Here is a 20,846-nt window from a genome sequence, read left to right as displayed (position 1 = left end):
CTTTGGGCATGCAGTGGCAGCCTACAGAGTTGCACTGCATAAAAACAAGTTACTGGTGGCACCAGTCAACTTCATCAGATAGATGCAACTTACCCTGGGAGGTAACTGGGAGGAGCAGCCCATCATTGAAGGAGACCCACTCAGACTGCTGGGAAACAATGGCGTTGGCCAGTGATGTCATGCTCGCCGCAGGTCACTTTTCATCTTCACACCCCAGCTGATAGTGCAGTCTGAATAAGAGTCCACAGAGAACAGATACTCTTTCTTGCTGTAAAAGTCTTTACTGCCTTTCAATTCCAGCAGCTGTAAAGAAGATCAGAATTACAGTTGATTCTGCACACATCAGTTTTGTGTACCAAATGTTAGCAATATCTGGGGACTTTGGAGGTGGAGCTGGGAAACTTTGAGAGGTGAGATTTTCCCGTCCCCTAAAATAAATAAAAATACAACAGTGCAGTTCCCCTGAATTTCCTTGTCCTCCAACAGCTACACTTCCACTGAATGAAAGTGAACACACACACACTTCACAAAGCAGCCAAAATAAACACAGTTTGCACTAGGGTTCCCAAGTCCAATTCCAGAAATATCTGGGGACTTTGGGGGTGGAGCCAGGAGACATTAAGGGTGGAGCCAAGATCAAGGCTGTGACAAGCATAATTGAACTCCAAAGGGAGTTCTGGCCATCACATTTAAAGGGACGGCACACCTTTTCAATTCCTTCCATAGGAAATAATGAAGGATAGGGGCACCTTCTTTTGGGGCTCATAGAATTGGACCCCCTAGTCCAAACTTTTTGAAACTTGGGGGGTATTTTGGGGAGAGGCACTAGATGCTATACCAAAAATTTGGTGCCTCTACCCCAAAGAACAGCCCCCCCCCAAGAGCCCCAGATACCCGCAGATCAATTCTCCATGATTTTCTATGGGAATAAATCTCCATAGGGAATAATAGAGTTCCCAGGAGACATTTCCCTCCCCTCCCCCCACTTTCTGACAACCCTGAAGTGGGGGGAAGGTCTCCAAACCGGGGGATCCCCTGCCCCCACCTGGGGATTGGCAACCCTAGTTTGCACGCAGACACTTTTGTGATCTCACTGGGGCAGTTTACTCCCAGGAGTTCCTGAATGTAACCAACTTCTTCAAACTAACAGGAAAATGAAAGAAGAACAGCCTAGGTCAGGAGGTGGAGTTTTCTTCATCCCATAATCAGGTTCTAGTTAACTCCATTTTACTATACACACAACTTCTGAAACCAATATAAAAAAGCAGAGGGACCATATGGGCATCTCTTCCTTTCTCACACAGTTCACACACTCACCGGGAACAGTCACATGGCTCTGCTTGCTCATCCCACCCATTCAGCTTCCTTCAGCTGAGATTTAAGGGCACACATACAGTGCTAAACACAAGCAGTTTGCAAGCTTCTTTTAAGCGTACCGAGTTTTAAGGGCACATTGTGGCTGTTGGGGTGGGGCTTCCCGCACCGGCCAACTGACTGGTGGTGGGGAGGAACTGGCAAAACTGGGTGATCCCCTGCCAGGACTTGAACATTAGTCTGATTTATTTAAAAGTTCTCTAGTAGAAAATCCTTGTATACACAGTTGAAAAGGTCTCAAGTTACCTCCTCTTGCTTAGCTAAATTCCCCAATCAAACAATCAATTAATTACTAGACCATTTTGGGTAACAGACAAGACTGCCTCTGCAGAGGCAGTGAACCTAGTGTCGACCATGGCAGCATTGGGACTCTTTCAAATTGTATCAGCTCTCACACATCAAGCAGGCCACACGCTGGATCTGATCTGTGGGATAGGGATAAATGTGGACCTAAACGCTATTGTGGTCTGGGACCAACATATCTGTAGGAGTCTCTCTCCTGATATATCCCCAAAAGAGCGTTACACTCCTCAGAACAACATCTCCTAGCAATTCCCAGCCAAAAAGACATCTGTTCAGCCTCAACCAGGGCCAGAGCTTTTTTGGCTCTGGCCCCAGCCTGGTGGAATGTGCTCCCAAGTGAGATCAGGACTCTGTGGGACTTATTACATTCCCCAGAGTCTGCAAAATGGAGTTGTTGTGCGAGGCCTTTGTTGAGGAAGCAGATGTCCAAATTACGTACATTGGTCTCCTATGCCTCACCCTGTTCCACCTTGCCCCACTTACTTCTTGGGGCTTACATTGATTTAACTGTGCTATCGATACTGGTTATGTATACTTGCCTGACATTCTGGCCCATCCTGGGTATATATGCAGGATTCATGTAGGAATTCCTGTTGAACTGCCATTTTGTGGATTATGCCATATGGGGGTTTATTGGTTTTAACTAGGTATACCGCGATGTTTTTAAACTGTTTTATTCTGTTGTAACCTGCCCTGGGCCTTATTGCAGGGGAGAGTAGAATAGAAATATGATTAAATAAATAAATAGCGTAGCAGTGCCGTGGTTGGACTACTTTGTTCTGAAGGCTTGTCTGGATATCCCAGACCCTCCTTGTGTAGGCGGCAAGCTGCTTTATGCTCACTGGTGCTGATGGATCCTTCTGGTTTCCAGAATTTTCTGTAGAACCCGATGTCCTCGGTGACTCCTCGTCTCAATGGCCTGAAGCTTTGGGCTGGGTTGTCACCAATACACTGATGACATCCAGCTGTATCTAATGATGGCTGGTGAGTTGGACACTTCTCCACTCTGGCCAGAGGTCTGGGGATGTCGTAGCTGCATGGCTAAAGCAAAGTCAACTGAAACTGAATCCAATGAAAACAGAGGTCCTGTACCTGGGTCACAGGGCAATGAGGTTGGTGATCCAGCTCCCAACCCTTGATGAAGTGCCACTAACACTTTTGGGTGCATGATCTTGGATGCCACACTTTCAGTGGAGGCCCAAGTCACAGCAGTTGCTAGAGCTGCATTTTTCCATCTGCGGCAGGTCAAGCAACTGGTCCCCTACTTCTCCCTCCGTGACTCAGCTACAGTGGGGCTGCCAAGCTCCCAGGTGGGGTGGGGGTCTCCCATTGCAGAGGTCTCCAACCTGCTGGCCTTGTGCACTTCTGACCAACATCTACTGGTAATCCCTGGCCCAAAAGATGTATGTTTAGCCTCAACCAGAGCCAGAGCCCTTTCAGCTCTGGTGCCTGCCTGGTGGAACATTCTTCCTAATGAGATCCAAGCCCTGCAAGATTTAATGCTGTTTCACCGGGCCTGTAAAATGGAGATGTTCCACCAGGAGGCACTATCTTGTTTACAGTGGCCTCCCCTGCCCTGCTTAAGCAACTTTGCTTTAGCCCATCATAGCTGCCCTCCTCACCCACTCACTGAACTTGTCCAGTTCCATCTGCAACTACACATAACCAGAGTCTTTTCAGCTCATTGAACTGTGCAATTGATGCCACTTAATGTTCTATGTATTAGTATTGTTTAGTAAGTGATAGATATTAAGATTGTATTATATTTTAACTTTTTGTACGTATCAACAATGTTGTAACCTGCCCTGAGCTTGCTGTGTGCAGAGGGTGGGCTAGAAATTGATTAAATTAAATTAAATACCGTCAGTCATGTAAATATTGGCAAATAGCAACGAAAATAATTTTGGTTGGTATAGAATTTTAGACCCTGAGCTCTATGGGAGATCACACAGAGGCAGGCAATGGCAATCCACTTCTGAATGTCTTACTTTGGAAACCATATGGAGTTTCCACAAGTTGGCTGTGACTTGACAATACTTTCCACTCCCATCCCCATAGAACATCAGAGTTCCATGAACACCAGAACTACATCTATTTAATTATGTAGCAAAGTTTACAAGAACTGTTACATCAGTCCAGTGGTTCATTTGTTTTATGCCTGTCCTTGGAAGAGAACATCTGTCTCGCATAGGAGGGAGCAATTGGAGCATTTTAAAGGTATGTCTCACATGATTAGATCAACAACATTACTACAACTGAAAAACTTCATAGAAGTCTGGAATCACATGCTGCGATGCACAGAAGATTACAGAATAAATTGAAATGGTTTTTCAGGTACTTAAAACTTGTATATTTAATAATTTAAAATCGAAGTTAAGTTCCTTCAGAATCAAGGGGTCAGAATTTAAGATCAGTTTTCCCAAATCAGGGGTGTACAGACCACCCTCCAACACCGCTCTGTCTGTGGAGATTTTTGCTCATTCTTTTGAAATAAATGCCTCAGAGCAAGATATTAAGTGTATGCAGGTTTCTCAAACATAGAAATATGTTGAAATTCTGTCATACAGCTTTTAATAGCACAGAACAGTATAGCTATGGTGCTGGGGGAAGGGAGTGGTCCTATCTAGAATCCTTTTAGTAGGGTTGCCAGCCTCCAGGTGGATCCTGGAGCTCTCCCGCTTTAACAACTGATCTTCAGCTGGCAGAGCTCAGCTCCCCTGGAGAAAATGGTTGTTTTGAAGGACTCTGTGGCATTGCACCATGCTGAGGCCCCTCCCCTCCCAAACCCCTCCCTCTCCCAGATCTACCCCTGAGGTCTCCAGGTATTTTCCAACACAGACCTCGCAACCCTAGGTTTATGGCACTACTCAAAACCTACAGGTTAAATGAATATTATCAGTTAAGTTAGCAGGGACTTGAAAATTTCTGGGTGTAAGGACCAAACTGCATGTAGTATTGAGAATCTGTATAAATGAAGTAAATTAATAATGGAACAAAAACAGGTTGGATGGACCTAGCATGAAAGACCACAGGTATCAATCAATCAATTAGGTTTATTACTGTCAAAGGACCAGCAAACCACAGATATCTACGCTGTGCTTGTTTGTTGTTGTTTTTTTGTCAGTAGGACTACAAATAGTTGTGTGGGGGGGGTCAATTATAACTGAGAAAACAGCACTGAAAGGGGGGGGGAGGTATAGAGTTGCCAAGTCCAGTTCAAGGAATATCGGGACTTTGGGGGTGGAGTAAGGAGCAAGGGTGTGACAAGCATAATTGAACTTCAAGGGAGTTCTGGCCATCACATTTAAAGGGACCACACATCTTTTAAATCCCTTCCCTCCATAGGAAATAATGGATAAGGGCACCTTCTTTTGGGGCTCATAGAATTGGACCCCCTGCTCCAATCTTTTTGAAACTTGGGGGGTATTTTGGGGAGAGGTACTGGATGCTATGCGACAAATCTGGTGCCTCTATCTCAAAAAACAGGCATCCCCCCGAGCCCCAGATACCCGTGGATCAATTCTCCATTATTTCCTATGAGAATAAGTCTCCACAGGGAATAAGAGAGTTCCCTTTTGAGCCAGTTTGGTGTAGTGGTTAAGTGTGCAGACTCTTATCTGGGAGAACCGGGTTTGATTCCCCACTCCTCCACTTGCACCTGCTAGCATGGCCTTGGGTCAGCCATAGCTCTGGCAGAGGTTGTCCTTGAAAGGGCAGCTGCTGTGAGAGCCCTCTCCAGCCCCACCCACCTCACAGGGTGTCTGTTGTGGGGGAGGAAGGTAAAGGAGATTGTTAGCCGCTCTGAGACTCTTCGGAGTGGAGGGCGGGATATAAATCTAATATCTTCTTCATCTTCTTCTCCCCCCGCTTTCTCTTTCTAACTCACACACACGCTTAACTGTCTCTGGTGCAAGTGGGCAGCCGTGTTGGTCTAAAGCAGTAGAACAAAGGAGGAGTCTCTGGTGCCTCCACAATGAAGTCTGGAAAGTACAGGGGCTACGCTGCTCTTTTACAAACACACACACTTGTCCGAAACGAAAGCAAAACAAACAGAGGTGCTGCACTCTGACGAGGTCTGCTATTGCTAACCCTTCCCTATGAAGTACTTCCTGCTCCAATTTAAAGGCACACACACATTTTAAAACTGGACCTGTTTGCAGGACCTGCCTGAGATCTAGAGGTACATGGTGGCTGTGAGGGAGGGGCTTCCCCCGCTGACCAGCTGGCTGGGGGCAGGGGAAGCTTGTAAAACCAGAGAATCCCCCGCTGGGACCTGGGGATTGGGAAGCCTAGGGAGGCAATGGAATGGTGTGGTTAGTGCCTAACTAGGCCCTGGGTTCAATCCCACTTACCCATGGTGATCTTGAGCTCAGTCATTCTCTCCCAAATTAACCTAATACATGGAATTGTGTGTGTGTGTGTGTGTGTGTGTGTGCGTGCAGTTCTGGTCGCCGCACCTCAAAAAGGATATTATAGCATTGGAGAAAGTTCAGAAAAGGGCAACTAAAATGATTAAAGGGCTGGAACACCTCCCCTATGAAGAAAGGTTGAAACGCTTAGGGCTCTTTAGCTTGGAGAAACGTCGACTGAGGGGTGACATGATAGAAGTTTACAAGATAATGCATGGGATGGAGAAAGTAGAGAAAGAAGTACTTTTCTCCCTTTCTCACAATACAAGAACTCGTGGGCATTCGATGAAATTGCTGAGCAGACAGGTTAAAACGGATAAAAGGAAGTACTTCTTCACCCAAAGGGTGATTAACATGTGGAATTCACTGCCACAGGAGGTGGTGGCGTCCACAAGCATAGCCACCTTCAAGAAGGGGTTAGATAAAAATATGGAGCAGAGGTCCATCAGTGGCTATTAGCCACAGTGTGTGTGTGTGTGTATATATATATATATATATATATATATATATATATATATATATATATATATATATTTGGCCGCTGTGTGACACAGAATGTTGGACTGGATGGGCCATTGGCCTGATCTAACATGGCTTCTCTTATGTTTTTATGTTCTTAATAAAAATGTGACAAAATGAAAACCAACAAAAAGGGCCTTTCTCACCATCACGGTCCCAATTCCTAACAAACCCTCCCCCTCCCAGCTCTAGCAGCTGTTTTGGGAGGGTAAGTTACACATCAGGGATCCAGTCCTGATTCCCTAACATCATGTGTAATTTGGCCTTTAGCCATGGCACTGAAGACAGATTTTGGGGCAGGGCTAAGATGAACTCTGGCTCAAATTAAGCCCTGTTGGTAATCTTCCACTCCCCTCTCCCCCCTCCACATTCTCATTCCTTGTACAGCTTCCTTGTTCCTGGCAGGAAAGTAAGTTGGCAGGATTTCTTCACAGTTATGAAGTTTTGAGTTGGTCACTTTCACCCTCTTTTCCTGTGCAGTGTAATTTTATTTTATTTGTGTGTGTGTGTAGAGATGGAAGGTTTCAGTCACACTCAGTGTTTGAAACAAGTCAGGACAGTGACCACAACCCAAAGACATTTAAGGTCACAGACATTTTCTGCTTTCTATTTGCCTTTGCCCTTGAGGCAGGGAGGGATAGACTGACCTCAATATTTTGTTGTTTTTCCCACCTGACCAAACAAACTGTTCACTTCTGGCATGCTTAAATATCTGTAACTTGAGTCATTTTTAAATAGCAGGACATTGACCTCTTCTCAGTCTCGCTAGGAAGGAACTGAAAGAGATCTGGAAAGGGGCAGTTAATAAAGAAGCAAAACATTTTATCTGGAGTTTAACACTCACCAAAATCAAGATAATGCTTTAAAAACAACAACAAAAAAGCTTTTGAAAAGCATCTGGAAGGAAAGAGGAAGACAGGCAGTTGCTGAGGTAAACTTGTTTTCCATTCAGCTGAACAACATTTACCTCACATCACCCCCAGTCTACTCCTGGCAGACATTCACACCATGTGCACACTCCTCCCATGAATTGATCAAGGCTCAGAGTTAAAAAGAAGATTATCTGCTGTGTAATTGGGCAGGCTGCTTTGGGTTGCTTTTTATTACCTATAGAATACAAATTACAGCTTGAAAAACATCCTCCCCAGTTTAACATTCAACTGGATAAAGAATTTCTGGAGACCTCAAAAGCTCACACATTGGGCTTGATTTTTTAAAAATGGTATTCAGTCAGTTTTGTTGATATCATTCCTGCTTGCTTTCAGACTGTAGTGAGTGGCTTCCCTGATGGCACAGATAGCATTTCAATTGTGCTCTTCATGTCATGTTAGAAAGCCTGAACAAGGAATGGATGTCTCATTGGTACTGTGAAAGCATCCCTTTGTGTTGGCTGGAATAGCACCCAACCACAAAAACCACCTCATAATACATGAGCAAGACCCTAATGACCCTATGAATCACTCTGGTGCAGCAACTTACAGGGTTGGATGACAGTCCCAGTGCTACTATTTAAAGACAACTCTTCCCCTTTTGCCAGCACCAGGATCCAGCCCAACTCTAAGATTTATCTAACAGCAGACATTAACACTAGTAGTATTAATTTGGGCACCTGAAATCCCACATGATGTCCTCTCCCCAAACGATATTATTATTCTTATGTATCACAATGGTGATGTGATCTGTTACATTTTAGGATGCGTATTTTGTTTACACTAAAGGGCAGTCAATTGTCAAGTTGATAATATTAGACCGGATCCATCAGTAGAATGGAACTTTCCTGCTTCCTCCCTGCTGTCCCCCCACAAAACAGTGGATTCCTACGTTGCTATGTGATACAGGGTTGCCAACTCTGAGTTGGGATTTTAGAAGAAGAAAGAAGAGATTGGATTTATACTCTGCCCATCACTATCTGAGACACCTTCAGAGTGGCTTACAATCTTTCCCTTCCCCTCCCCACCACAGACACCCTGGCTGTGAGGTAGGTAGAGCTGAGAAAGCTCTAACAGAAACTGCTCTTGAGAGGAACAGTCTGTGAGAACTTGTGACTGACTCAAGGTCACACCAGCAGATGCATGTGGAGAGAGTGGGGAATCCAATCTGGTTCTCCCAGATAAGAGTCTGCACACTTAACCACTATACCAAATTGGCTCTCATTTTAGGGATGGATTTGGGAAAGGCAGGATTTGGGGAAGGGAGGGACCTTCTGGTATATAATACTATAGAGTTCACCCTCCAAAGAAGCCATTTTCTCCAGGGGAACTGATCCTGATCATCTGGGCATCAACTGTAATAGCAGGAGACTGGCAACTCTAGGATACAGAACTCTGAGAAACAACATGGGGAGGAAATCAGCAACAGACACAGAGAATTGGTGAAAATTTCCAATTTAGTCCGGATCCAACTCATATTTCACTGCTGCTGTTGCCCAAAAGATGCGCTGGCTGTGCGACTGTAGTTCTACAAACCAGTATATGTAACTTGTCACTAAAATCAGCCACTGTACCAGAAGACTGGAGAGTAGAAAATGTTACACTGATTTTTAAAAATGTGTCCAGAGTGGAACTAGGAAATCATAGGCCACTTGGCCTAACATCTGTCTCAGGCAAATTAGTAGAAACTGTAATCAAAGATACAGTTGTTAGGCACCCAGAAGAACAAAGTCTGCTGAAGCAAAATCAGCATGGTTTCAACAAGGAGTCCAGCCTCACCAATCTTTTTGAGTTGTCTGAGGAAGTGAACAAGCATGTAGATAATGGTCACCTGGTAGACATTACATACTTGGACTTTCAAAAGGCTTCTGATGAAAGCCTCCTGAGTAAGCTTAGCTGTTGTGGGATAAGAGGATGGGTGAAGTGCCTTGCCATTTACGCTATGCATTTTATTGAAGGCTTACTGGTAGGTGTCTGTCCACTCACTCAATATGCTGGTGGCCCTCTGAACATATGTACAGCATACATCTATGAGTTTGTTTGTTCTAGTTTGCCATCATGTTTTAAGCCAGGGGTGTCAAACATGCAGTTTGGGGGCCAAATCAGGTCCCCAGATGGCTCCCATCAGGCCCCCGAGCAATTGACTGTCATCTGCTTCTTTCTCCCTCTCTCTTGCTTGCTTCTGCATAACAGATTGCTTGGCCTGGCTTGCACAATTGCACAGGAGCTACAGATCACAACCTCTATTTTCTCCATTGGCTGAGGCTCCTCCCTTGGGGAGGAAGGGGGGAGGGAGAGCTTGCTTTGCTAGGCTTTCTCAATCACACAGCAGAGCTACTGAGCCAAACCTCTCTTCCTTCTATTGACTGAGGCTTTCCACCCACGCCTGTCCCTGGGGAAGAAAGAGCCAGAGCTTCCTTTGCCCAGTTCCCTGGATCCCATGGGAGAAATACAAAGAAAGCACCTTTAAGTCCAATGAGTGCTAACATTTTAAGCATGTTTTAAGGGGTTTTTTTTAAATTGTGTTTGTCTGTTTTCTTTATAAAATTTATATCTCTGCTACCTAATCTTAAATAGGTACACACATGGCCCGGCCCGAAATGGCTCGGCCCAACCCGACATGGCCTGGCCCCTCAAGGTCTCATTTACGTCAGATCCGGCCTTCATAACAAATGAGTTCGACACCCCTGTTTTAAGCTATTGGATTTTACAGTTTTTATACTCTGTTATTATGTATAAATTTTATCTGCATATTCTTTTGTTGTGACCCACCCTGAGCCTGCTTGTGGGGCAGGGTGGGATATAAATCACATTAATAAATAAGCAAGAGGTAACATCTTCTGCCTCTCCCAAAACACTAGAATTTGAGGGCATACAATGAAGCTGATGGGGAGCAGATTCAGGATGGAACAAAGGAAATACTTCTTTACTCAACAAATGATGAAAATGTGGAATTTGCTGTCAGAGAATGTAGTGATGGCCACAGGCATTGATGGCTTTAAAAGTGGAATAGCGAGATTCTTGAAAAGTATGTCTATCAATGGCTGCTAGCCATTGTGACTAAAGGGAACCTCTATATTCAGAGGCACTAAAGCTCTGAGTACCCATGCCAGGTGGCAACATCAGGGAAGAACTCAGCCTCTATGTCCTGTTGTTGGCTGTCCAGAGTAACTAGTTGGCCACTGTATGAGACAAGATGCTGGACTAGAAAAACCATGGGTCTGATCCACCAGGCCTCTTCTTCTGTTCTTAAGGCTCACCTCATTTTGCTCAAATGAGGATAAGCTCCATTAGGGTTGCCATGTGTCCTTCCAGTGGCTGGAGAGACTCAAAGAAAGATATTTTAAAAATCACCATTGGTGATGGTGTGATGTCACTTTTGAGGAAACTCAGAAGTAACATTAGGCCTCTAAGTATCAGTGGAAACTCTATGGTTTTACCAGAGAAGTTCCTGCAATTTCCAGAGAGGTATGACATCACTTTCTGGTTCCCTTAGAAGTGACAACATGTTGTTGCTGACAGCTGCCCTTCATGTCCATGCTTCACCCAGTCTCCTGCTGGTTGCCAGGACCTGGTAACCCTACTCCAGACCCATGACATTCTGACAATTCTTTTGTTGTTTACTTTGACCAAGACCCAATAAAGTTGCTCAACAGATGTTTCTACAGAGCACATATGGTTGGCCTATGAGTGAGGAGGTTCAAATACCCTGCAGCCATAAAGCTTCCTGGGTGATTTTCAGTCAGTCAATCTCTCTGAAACCTAGCCAGCTTTTGTAGGATAGTTGTGAGGATAAATGGGGAGAAAAGAACCATGTACATTGCCTATAGCTCCTTAGAGGAAGTATGGGATAGAATGAGGGCTGATGGAAACAGTGGCTCTTTGGGTGTGACATAAACCACGGATGTGTTTGCAGAATTCAGCTGGGCAACTTTCTCATCCAAGTGCATACGAGTCAGTTTTAAATAGTAAACTGAGCAGAGCTGCATGACTTATACTGTACCCAAGTTAACACAGAATTAATGAAGTTTTCAGATCTCAGATGGCCACTTCATATGCCTATGTATAATACCCAGTGATGTGAAGCTAACTGCCTAAATGTGTAAACTGCCTACATTGAAAATATTGGCCTGTACCCAACCATACAATTAAGAAAGAGTACGTGCCTATAAATTTTTTTAAGAGGGGGGAGTAACCTCTTCTAATTCTCCCCTCCTGAAATCTTTTTTCTGGGGGGGGGGGGGGTCAGCAGTTCCACAGGAACAGAATATGTGTGGGGAAAGTATACTGTGGGAAAATAACACTTACTTGTCCTTAATGTGGTTGAATACAGGCCATCATGTTTAAGGTGATATGTGATATGCTTGCTCAGTTGCAAGATAAATGCAACTGCGATGATTAAACTAGAATGTGTAAACCACCTTAAGTCTTTGGGAAAGGGAGATATAAATATATTTAACAAATAAGAGATCACTTAAGATGGTAGTCATCAAAAGGTGGATATGTTTGTTGTGTGAATTCAAACTTGAAGACAGATTCCAAGGGAATATTTTGGGTAAAGGATGCTTTTTAACTGCTATGGCATAAACTCCTGTTTGTTTATCAACAACCCCAATTCATTGGAGGTTGTCAACCTTCTGTGGTGCATCTGCCAAATAAACACCAAGCCCTACTATTAAAAAGGAGGAGTTGGTTTTTATAGTCTGCTTTTCAGTACCCTAAAGAGTCTCAGAGCAGCTTACAATCTCCTTCCCTTCCTCTCACAACAAGCTGTGACATAGGTGGGGCCAACTTCCAAGAGAGGTTTGAGAGACTGTTAACAGGCCCAAGATCACCCAGAAGGCTTAATGTGGAAGAGTGGGGAATTAAACCCAGTTCTCCAGATTTGAGTCCACTGCTCTTAACCTCTAGGTACTAATTTAGTACAGGCTGCCAGCAACTAACACTCTGGCACTGTAATCCTAAACAGAATTACAACCTTCCATGACAATTGGTGTACTTATGTCTAGTATTAGGTGTAATTATGATAGTGAGGAAGTATGGATGTTGTATTATATGATGTGTACATAGTCTTGCACAAGGGTGTTGTATTGTATGGAGCACTTTTGTCTCTGTGGAAATTCCATTACAAACATTGTAGAATTTCAGTTTAGTCATCACGTAAGTAAAATAAAAATTTGCTAAACTCACAACTGTGCAAAAAAGCTATACAAGGGAGCTATACTACCAACCATTAGATAAACAATTGCTCTCTATTCAGAATATCTTGCCCCAGGATAAGAGTCCCTGGCTTCTATCTGTGAAGTGGGATGCTCAAGGACATGTCAGCTTACCAAGGCGAACTACTATGGATGGATTCACACAAGTATTTATTGTGGATGCATGCATGATCTCATGGGCTGTTTAATTCTATGGAGAGTGGACTGTTCATTGCCTGTGGCCAAACCAAATCATAATCCCTGATAGTGAGAATGTGGAAATCTTTAATTTACAGTGTGGCTAGAGTCTAAATAACCAGCTTTCCCTGGATGGAGCCGCTACAGGAAGATTCTGAGGAACACCATATGGTTAATATTTGTATCAGTCTATATTGTGGCTCAATGGTAGAGCATCCGCTTGGTAAGCAGAAGGTCCCAAGTTCAATCCCCGGCATCTCCAATTAAAAAGGGTCTAGGCAAGTAGGCGTGAAAAACCTCAGCTTGAGACTTTGGAGAGCCGCTGCCAGTCTGAGTAGACAATACTGACTTTGATGGACCAAGGGTCTGATTCAGTATAAGGCAGCTTCATATGTTCATATTATAATGAGGTTAGGGGCTTTGCAGTGGTGGCAAAGTATCTGATTGGCTGAGCTAATGTATCACGGAATATTCATAATCATTCTATCTGCTAAGGAAAATTGTCAGCAGCAGTATGTTTGCTAGAATATATCTCTAAGTTCATGTGAAAGATTCAGCTTCATTGAGGAAAAACTCACAGGGCTCTTGTTGCTGGAGCTGATATGGGAAAGCCAGAGGAAATAAGTGAGGAGTGGAAGTTAAGAGGCATAGTGGCCAAAGGCAGAGCTCTTGGAGGAAAGGGATACATTAGGCAGTGGCTCAAAGAACAGGCTCCTGAAGAACTGAAGAGAAGGGCAAAGCACACAGGGAAGTGAGAAAAGGGTGTGCTGTGGAAGAACACTGTCAGGGCTACCAGTCTTTTTAGCTGATGCGCACACTTTGAGTGTTACACTGGTGCTTCCTGCAGAAAGTGTAATCAGCTGCTGATTTTTATGTTCTCAGTTGGATGGCCGCAATCTTTTGTTTCCCCCCCCCCAGACAGCCAAAGCCCTCCCCACTCCTCTTTCATATATTCAAAGCTGGTGAGGCGACAGTAAGATGACAGCAGGGGTGCCAGATCCACCTCTGTTGAGAGAGGTGCACAACAGTATGCATGCAAGTCTGCAGCAGCAAGACCAAAGTTTTGTGCTATTGTGAAAGCAAAGAAATCTACTCATCCCTTTATTTAACTTTGATATTTATACTCTGGTTTCCTCCCCAATGGGGAACCAAAACAGTGTACAACCAGGGGCTTTTTTGTAGCAGGAACTTCTTTGCATATTAGGCCACACACCCCTGATATATCCAATCCTCCAAGAGCTTCAAGGCCTCTTCTTACAGGGCCTACTGTAAGCTCTTGGAGGATTGGCTACATCAGGGGTGTGTGGCCTAATACACAAAGGAGTTCCTGCTCCAAAAAAACCCCTAACATAATTGCCTCTCCTGTATTTTACCCTTGCAACAATGCTATGAGGTATGTTAGACTAAGAGAGCGTGGCTGGCCCAAAGTCACCCACTGAATTTATGTAGCAGACTGGAGATTCTAAATCTGGATCTCTCACATCCTACTAGTCTTAAACTCTAACCACAACATAGTGCTGGTATAGCAGCATAAGGTTTTCTGGGTCAGAGCTAACCATCAAATGCATGTGACATAGCTTATAGCATGATATCTTCCTTTAAGATGCTGTACAAGTCTGTTGTGAATCTATTTAGCCCAGCTGTGCACCAAGATAAGGTAACAAGTCACATAAGAGGGGATTTAACCAGGAATTGCAGTATGTTAAGTAGGATGAGAATCATACCACGTCATTCCACAAGTATTTTTTCTTGAAACAGCCTTGTCAGGGACCTGGCTGGTGCCATTTCAAAGGAAATTCAGTTCAATAGAGGCCCTACTTGAAACACACAATCTTTGCTGATGCCAGTGCTTCATTATTTATGAGCAGAGTATTTGCCCATTATGTAACTGCACAGCAAGAGACTTATATGATTTCTGTAGCTGCCTAACCTGTGAGGTTAGGCAGCACGTTTCCACAGGCTCAAACAAGGTTTCCTCTCTATAGCACACATCGCTGGGATCAGGAGGACTCTACTGACCGACATGCCAAACCTGACGTTTTCATCTGCTCTAAACCTGTGCAAAGCACCTGGGTGTGTAGGTCATCCCAGCTGCTGAACACAAGGGCTTGTTCACTCTCCCTCATGTATAACCTGAAATGAAAACCAAGTTCCTATTCTTCTGGCAGACGAAAGCCTTGTCACCTTTTGAGGAAGCTGGTCTCATTTTTGAGACCCCTGGTTGCTTGGTGAGATTAATGTTAGATACACCTCAGTTTTCTACCTTCGCTGCAGAAGTAACTATACCAATCATTAGGCTCTGACATCAGGTGTTAATACTAATATACGCAAGTAGTAAATCCAGAAGCTACGTTTAGCTTATGTACTGGTATTAAATATCTTGCAATGGTTAGGAAATCTGGGAGGGGAACACACATAAAAAAATGGATTCAAAATGTGTAGAAAGGGCACTATGGTCATTACAGAAATGGGTTCCTTCCAGTCTAATAATTTCACTTTCTAAAATGGCAAAGCTCCTGGTACTCTCCTAGTGACCAATTATTTTCTTTACAATTTAATTTACAATTCTAACCAAACTTGTCTTTTCATGCCAGGACCAAATGTTTCTTCTGCGAGAGAAAAGTCAGCTCCAACAGTAAACAAGGGAAAGAGCCCATTTCATCCCACGAGCAAGAGATTTTTCTTCAGTTTCATAAAACAAAACAAAAAAGAGAAAAGCATATAATCATCCTTTTATAAAATATAAATTTGCAGCACCATATTCTGTGAGATCTGGCTTAGCTGAAAGCTGCCTCACACTGTCTAGGGGAAGTCTTTAACTCAAGCAGTCTGTCAAATGACAAATCTAGCTCACAGTTACATAATAAATTGGCTTCAAAGAGGTCTTGATCTAAAATTCTGTTTTAGGAATGGAAAAATAAGCATAATAGCTTATATTTATAGCATTCAAATGAAAACTCTCAAAAGATGGATGATTAGAGGGCCATGTTACCATTTTACATTACATTACAGTGGACATTAGGGTTGCCAAGTGGTCAGGCGGGGGCTGGAGATTTTCCAGGATCACTACAGACAACAGTATCCCTGGAGAAAATGGCTCATTTGGAGAGTGGAATCTGTGGCATTATATACCCCACTGAAGTCCCTCCCGTTTCCAAACCCCATCCTCCCCAGGCTCCATGCCCAAGTTTCCAAGTATTTCCCAAGCAAAAGTTGGCCACCTTAGGTGAAATCTTCCTTACTACTTGGTAAGAGGATACAGATGAGTGAACTGTTCCACAGAAAGTGCTTTTCAGATACTCCGTGGGTGGGTGGGTGGGTGGATGGTGTTCACACAGTACTCAAAACTCTGTGTGTGCGCAGGGGCAGGGGGAAGCATTTCCTCAGCAACAAAACTACAGTCTTGAGAGATGGAGGGGAGGGGACCAACAACTTCCCTGCAAGAGGCCTGCTATCGTGAGGCAAATTGTCTGAGGTTCACACAACTGATAACTGTTGAATTATGGCAACCCAAGACCCCATGGCATCTTTCTATGTCCTATGTTGTGGTACTACGGTAACGGCTGGGAACTGAACAATAGCACTTTAAATGAGACACTATTGGGGTTTATAATTTCTTTTAATGCAACTGGTTTTATTGATTGAAATGTATGTATTTTATTCTTATATTGTACATTGCCCAGAGTCTGGCACTGGCCAGGGTGGGGTGATTCTAATAATAATAATAATTTTAAAAGTGATTTGGGGAGCATGTAAGAAGCAACAGGTTCAAGAATGTTGCTGGGGGGAGGTGTTGTGGTGCTTGTCTCCTCTGTAAACTGTACTCATTGGGGAGGTGGGTAAATAGTCTGTCCTAAGGCCACAAAGACCAGCAGGCAGGATGTCTTCAAAACCTTCTTTAATGTGCAGACAGCTAGGCAAGGAAGAACTCTTAGACTTACCAAGGGCTGGAGTTCTGACTGCCAACAACCCCGGCTGTCTCTTAAAGAGACAGGTTCCATGTTATTACATGTTCCTCTGCAGGGTTTTGTTTGTAGAAAAAGCCCAGCAGGAACTCATTTGCTTATTAGGCCACACCCCCTGACATCACCATTGTTTCACATAGGGCTTTTTGATAGGAAAAAACCAGCAGTAACTCATTTGCATATTAGGCCACACCACCTGACGCCAAGCCAGCTGGAACTCCATTCCTCTGCGTTCCTGCTAAAAACAAAAAAGCTCTGTGTCTCTGTAAACTGTTGCTTAGCAACATAAAAGGGTAGGCCTCACAGGCTCCTTTCTGGGGATGCAGGAAAAGGAATTGTGAGAATATAGTTTCTCCTCACCCCTCCACCCCCACCCCAACCCAAGTGATTGCCTTTCTTCCCAGCTGAAGTGTTCTTCTCTACCTGCAAGAGCTGGCAAGATGGCACCTGCCACAGAGTTGCCAACCTCAGTTGATGGCTAGAGATCCACTATTACAACTGATCTCCAGATGACTAAGATCAGTTCACCTGGAAAAAATGGATGCTTTAGAAGTTGGACTTTATGTTAGCATTAATCCTAGGTCTGTTGCTTACCCAGTGGAATTTTTTCCTAATTTTTTGAACATCATGGACTGCTTTCGCAGCAGCATTCAGTTTCAAAAGTGGTTTGTCAGGAGGATGGATGGTGGTGAAAAGTAAATATGCATATTGTTCAAAATTCACAAATCCAGCATGCACAAATACATGCAAGTTGAATGGACACTAAAACCTAGCCTATGTCAGAAGATGTTCTGAAGTGCATGAAAGGATAATTTCTTCAAGCAGCTAAACTCCTCTCTTTAGTAAAGCATCAGGCCTCCTTCCATAAAATTTATAAAGAGTTTTAAGCAAAAACAGAAAGGAATCAACAAATTTTGGTTTTAAAAATTCCTTGGCTGCTTCAAACAAAAGTTAATTTCAGTTTTATCTCACTTCTACTTCCAAGGTTCTTTCTGTATCAGCTTCTCACCTCCTCTGTCATTTTTTTCAAGCCCTGCTCACCTGCCTTTCACCTGAGTTTTTCATTTTCAGTTCATTAGCTACAATCTTCCATCAGCCAACCTATAAGGACCTGGGTTCCCTTCCTTTTACCTCCCAGCATGTCTTTTCAGACCTCATTTTGACTCATGAAGCCTTTGACAACATCATGAAGCTACTGTTGCTATAGTCTGTATAGGGCTTGAAACCCAGACACATTGTCAACATCACCTTCTTCCCAGGAAAACTGAATTTCAAACTTCAATTTTACTCCTTGAGCTTCAGCTCAGCTCATCCATCATCATGGGCTTTTCTTCTGCGAACAAAATGCAGTACCAGTTTTTTCTTTCTAAATCCCTATTCCCCCTGTTTTGATTACTAGAGAGTATTAAATAAAAGGAGTGATACATGGTCCAGCAAAACTTGTAAACTCTAGAGAAGGGCAGCAGCATTTTCTCTCAAAAACATATACGTGTCTTATCAAATTTTTCATTTATTTTCAGAAAGGACACAAATGGTCTGTCTCATAAGTACAAATAATGGCATTTCACAGGACAAGTAATGCAACAAATAACCCAAGACTCACTTGAGACCACTAACATAGAGGGCAGAGCCTACCAGGAATTCTTCTACACATGCTCCATTTAAGTGAATAAAAGTTTCACAAGAGAATGATGACTTGAGGGTAGATTATTGTTCTGAATTTTACTTGTTCAGCTGCCCTTACAGCCCCCTCCCAAAAAAACCATCTGTCTGATGCTAACTTGATATCAGCAACAGCAGTTTAACTAAACATACTGGAAGTCACATCAGAATTCACTAAACACATTCGGAGTCACATGCTGGATTTTATTTTCATTCTGTCCATTAATCACTTAATAGGCACAAACAGATCCATGACCTTAAGCTATAATCACCTTTTCTTGATTTTGGAATGCCACCCAGACATTTATGTATTTATTTTAAACATTTTAATGCTGCCTTTCCATCCAATCAGGGTCCACAAGACAGAGAATGTAAACATTAAAACCACAGTTAAAATTATAAAAGAATCCAATTAAAAACACACAAACAGAACTAGAAGGGAGGGCCAGTAGCCATTATTGGGGAAATGTCACATAAGACAAAAATGTCTTCCTGAGAATGTAGACTTGCTCTGGCAGGTTAAACATAGCAAGAAGGAATGTATTGGGGTGATTGGGCCTTCTAAACAGTATTGATTTGCCACACACACACCCCTTCCTATTTTACTAGCAGCTGGAAAGATAATGCATTCAGAAAAGGAAAAGAGAAAGAGACTGGGAGGTTTAACAGGGAGAGAAATAACCATTGTCCCTTTAAGCAAGTGCTTGAAAGGGTTGCCTGAAAATCCAAGAGTGACTGACTGTGAGCAACAGTGCAACTGATGTAGGAACACTGGGGCAGGTTATTGTTTGTGGGTGGGGTGGACATCTAACCACTAGGCTGTGAACCCTGTCTCATGGAGAGAACAGAACATAAGAAGTGTCTATCGGATCAGATCAGTAGTCCATTTAGTTCAGCATCCAGCTACCTACTTTGAACGACCAGTTGCCCTAAGGAGACAGGAAAACCTTCGCATCCAAGTCACAGCCTGTCTACAAAGCACTGTTCTCCCAGGACCACGAGGGGGTAGGAAATCAGTCATTTCCCCCCAAGATCTTTCTCTGATTTGGTTTTTAACAGGACTTAAACAAAAAAGGTTTTAATTTTAAAAAATCTCTATAAATCTAATGCTCTTCCTTTCACCTCCGCCCCGACTAGGGCACTCCAGTTACAAAGAGCTACTTTAGAATGCCAGCAGGCTAATATCTAGTCTTTGTTTAGATGGGAGGAGACCCTACGCTTGGCTCTGATTTGCCAAGAGCGAAGCATGGCCAGTGCTCTGGTCAGTTACACAGACCGGCTCTTGGAATACTTTCAGCCGAAAGCCACCGTTAACGCGGCAGTGCCCTCAAGGGGATTTCTACGTGTCTCTATTTACCCAGGAAAAGGTCATGTTGTCTTACCTACAGTTTCCTCAGGGCTACTGAAGAGATTGCAGGCAGACTTTCCTTATACCACTGTTCCCACCCACCACCCACCCCGCCGCCGCTTCTCCCTCGGGCACTTTCCACCTGCCTCGCTGGGTTTGCACGCGAAAAGCAGAAAGCTATAAACGTGGTGGAAGAGAGATCGGATTACCTGTGAAGCGCCATGTAGTTTCTCTCCAGCCACAGAAAAAGAAGGATGAAGAGATCGGGGAATTTAAACCCCGCAGGAAAGTTGAGCAGCAGACAGAGAATTAGAGTCCAAAGCAGCCATCCCCCCCACCCCAGGCGAGGGGACCACTCCGGCTCTCTCGTTGTCCTTCCCTTTGGAGGAAGGAACCAATGCAAGAGAGTATCTCTATTGGGCGGTATCTGGAGCCGAAGGAAAGCCAAGGAGCAAAGGGATTGGCTGAGGAGAAAGGAGGGCGTGGCAGGCCGTCAAAAGGGTGTTTTCTCGTTTCCCACCCAGGACACGCTCGGGGATGCTGGAGGGTTGACCCGATTCTGAGCTTCAGTTTCTCAAATATCAGTTTCCGAGGGGGTTCTTCGTCAAGTCCCAGACCTTTATTCAGGTTTTAAATGTTAAAACAAAGTTCGCTTCCCTGCCTTCACAATTGGACATTAGTTTCTAAATTCTCTTTCCTGTATCATTACAATTGCAAACTCTCTCACTTCTTACGAAGTATTCTATTAATCTGAAGAATATGTACATGGGAATTCCCCCCCCCCCCACACACACAGAGGAAGGTAAGAGAAAACAAAGCAACAAATATCAACACCCCTAATAATGGTTGCCAATCTCCAGGTGGTGACTGGAGATCTCCTGGAATTACAACTCTAGACAACATAAATCACTTATGTGTTTACTTTTAAAAACATTTATTTC

At 43.7% G+C, this 20,846-nt stretch overlaps 1 protein-coding gene across 2 annotated transcripts in view; it reads right to left on the bottom strand.

Annotated features, from left to right (window-relative positions):
* Positions 1 to 20,294, bottom strand: part of STON2 (stonin 2) — a 99,659-nt gene extending 79,365 nt beyond the window's left edge. Inside the window, exons 1-2 of one of the 2 annotated variants that reach the window (XM_060262020.1) lie at positions 20,115 to 20,294; positions 94 to 303 (exon numbers count right to left, since the gene is read on the bottom strand). In XM_060262020.1, the coding sequence (XP_060118003.1) occupies positions 94 to 181 (88 nt within the window). In that variant the 5' untranslated portion in view covers positions 182 to 303; positions 20,115 to 20,294. Of the gene's footprint in view, positions 1 to 93; positions 304 to 19,939 lie in introns of both variants that reach the window. The other variant, XM_060262019.1, reaches the window with a different exon arrangement.
* Between the last annotated feature and the right edge of the window lie 552 nt (positions 20,295 to 20,846).

This window comes from Heteronotia binoei, chromosome 21 (assembly GCF_032191835.1).
Source record: "Heteronotia binoei isolate CCM8104 ecotype False Entrance Well chromosome 21, APGP_CSIRO_Hbin_v1, whole genome shotgun sequence".
NCBI lineage: Eukaryota > Metazoa > Chordata > Lepidosauria > Squamata > Gekkonidae > Heteronotia > Heteronotia binoei.
The sequence above is the reverse complement of the archived record's forward strand: the minus strand, read 5'-3'. Positions and strand labels throughout refer to the sequence as shown.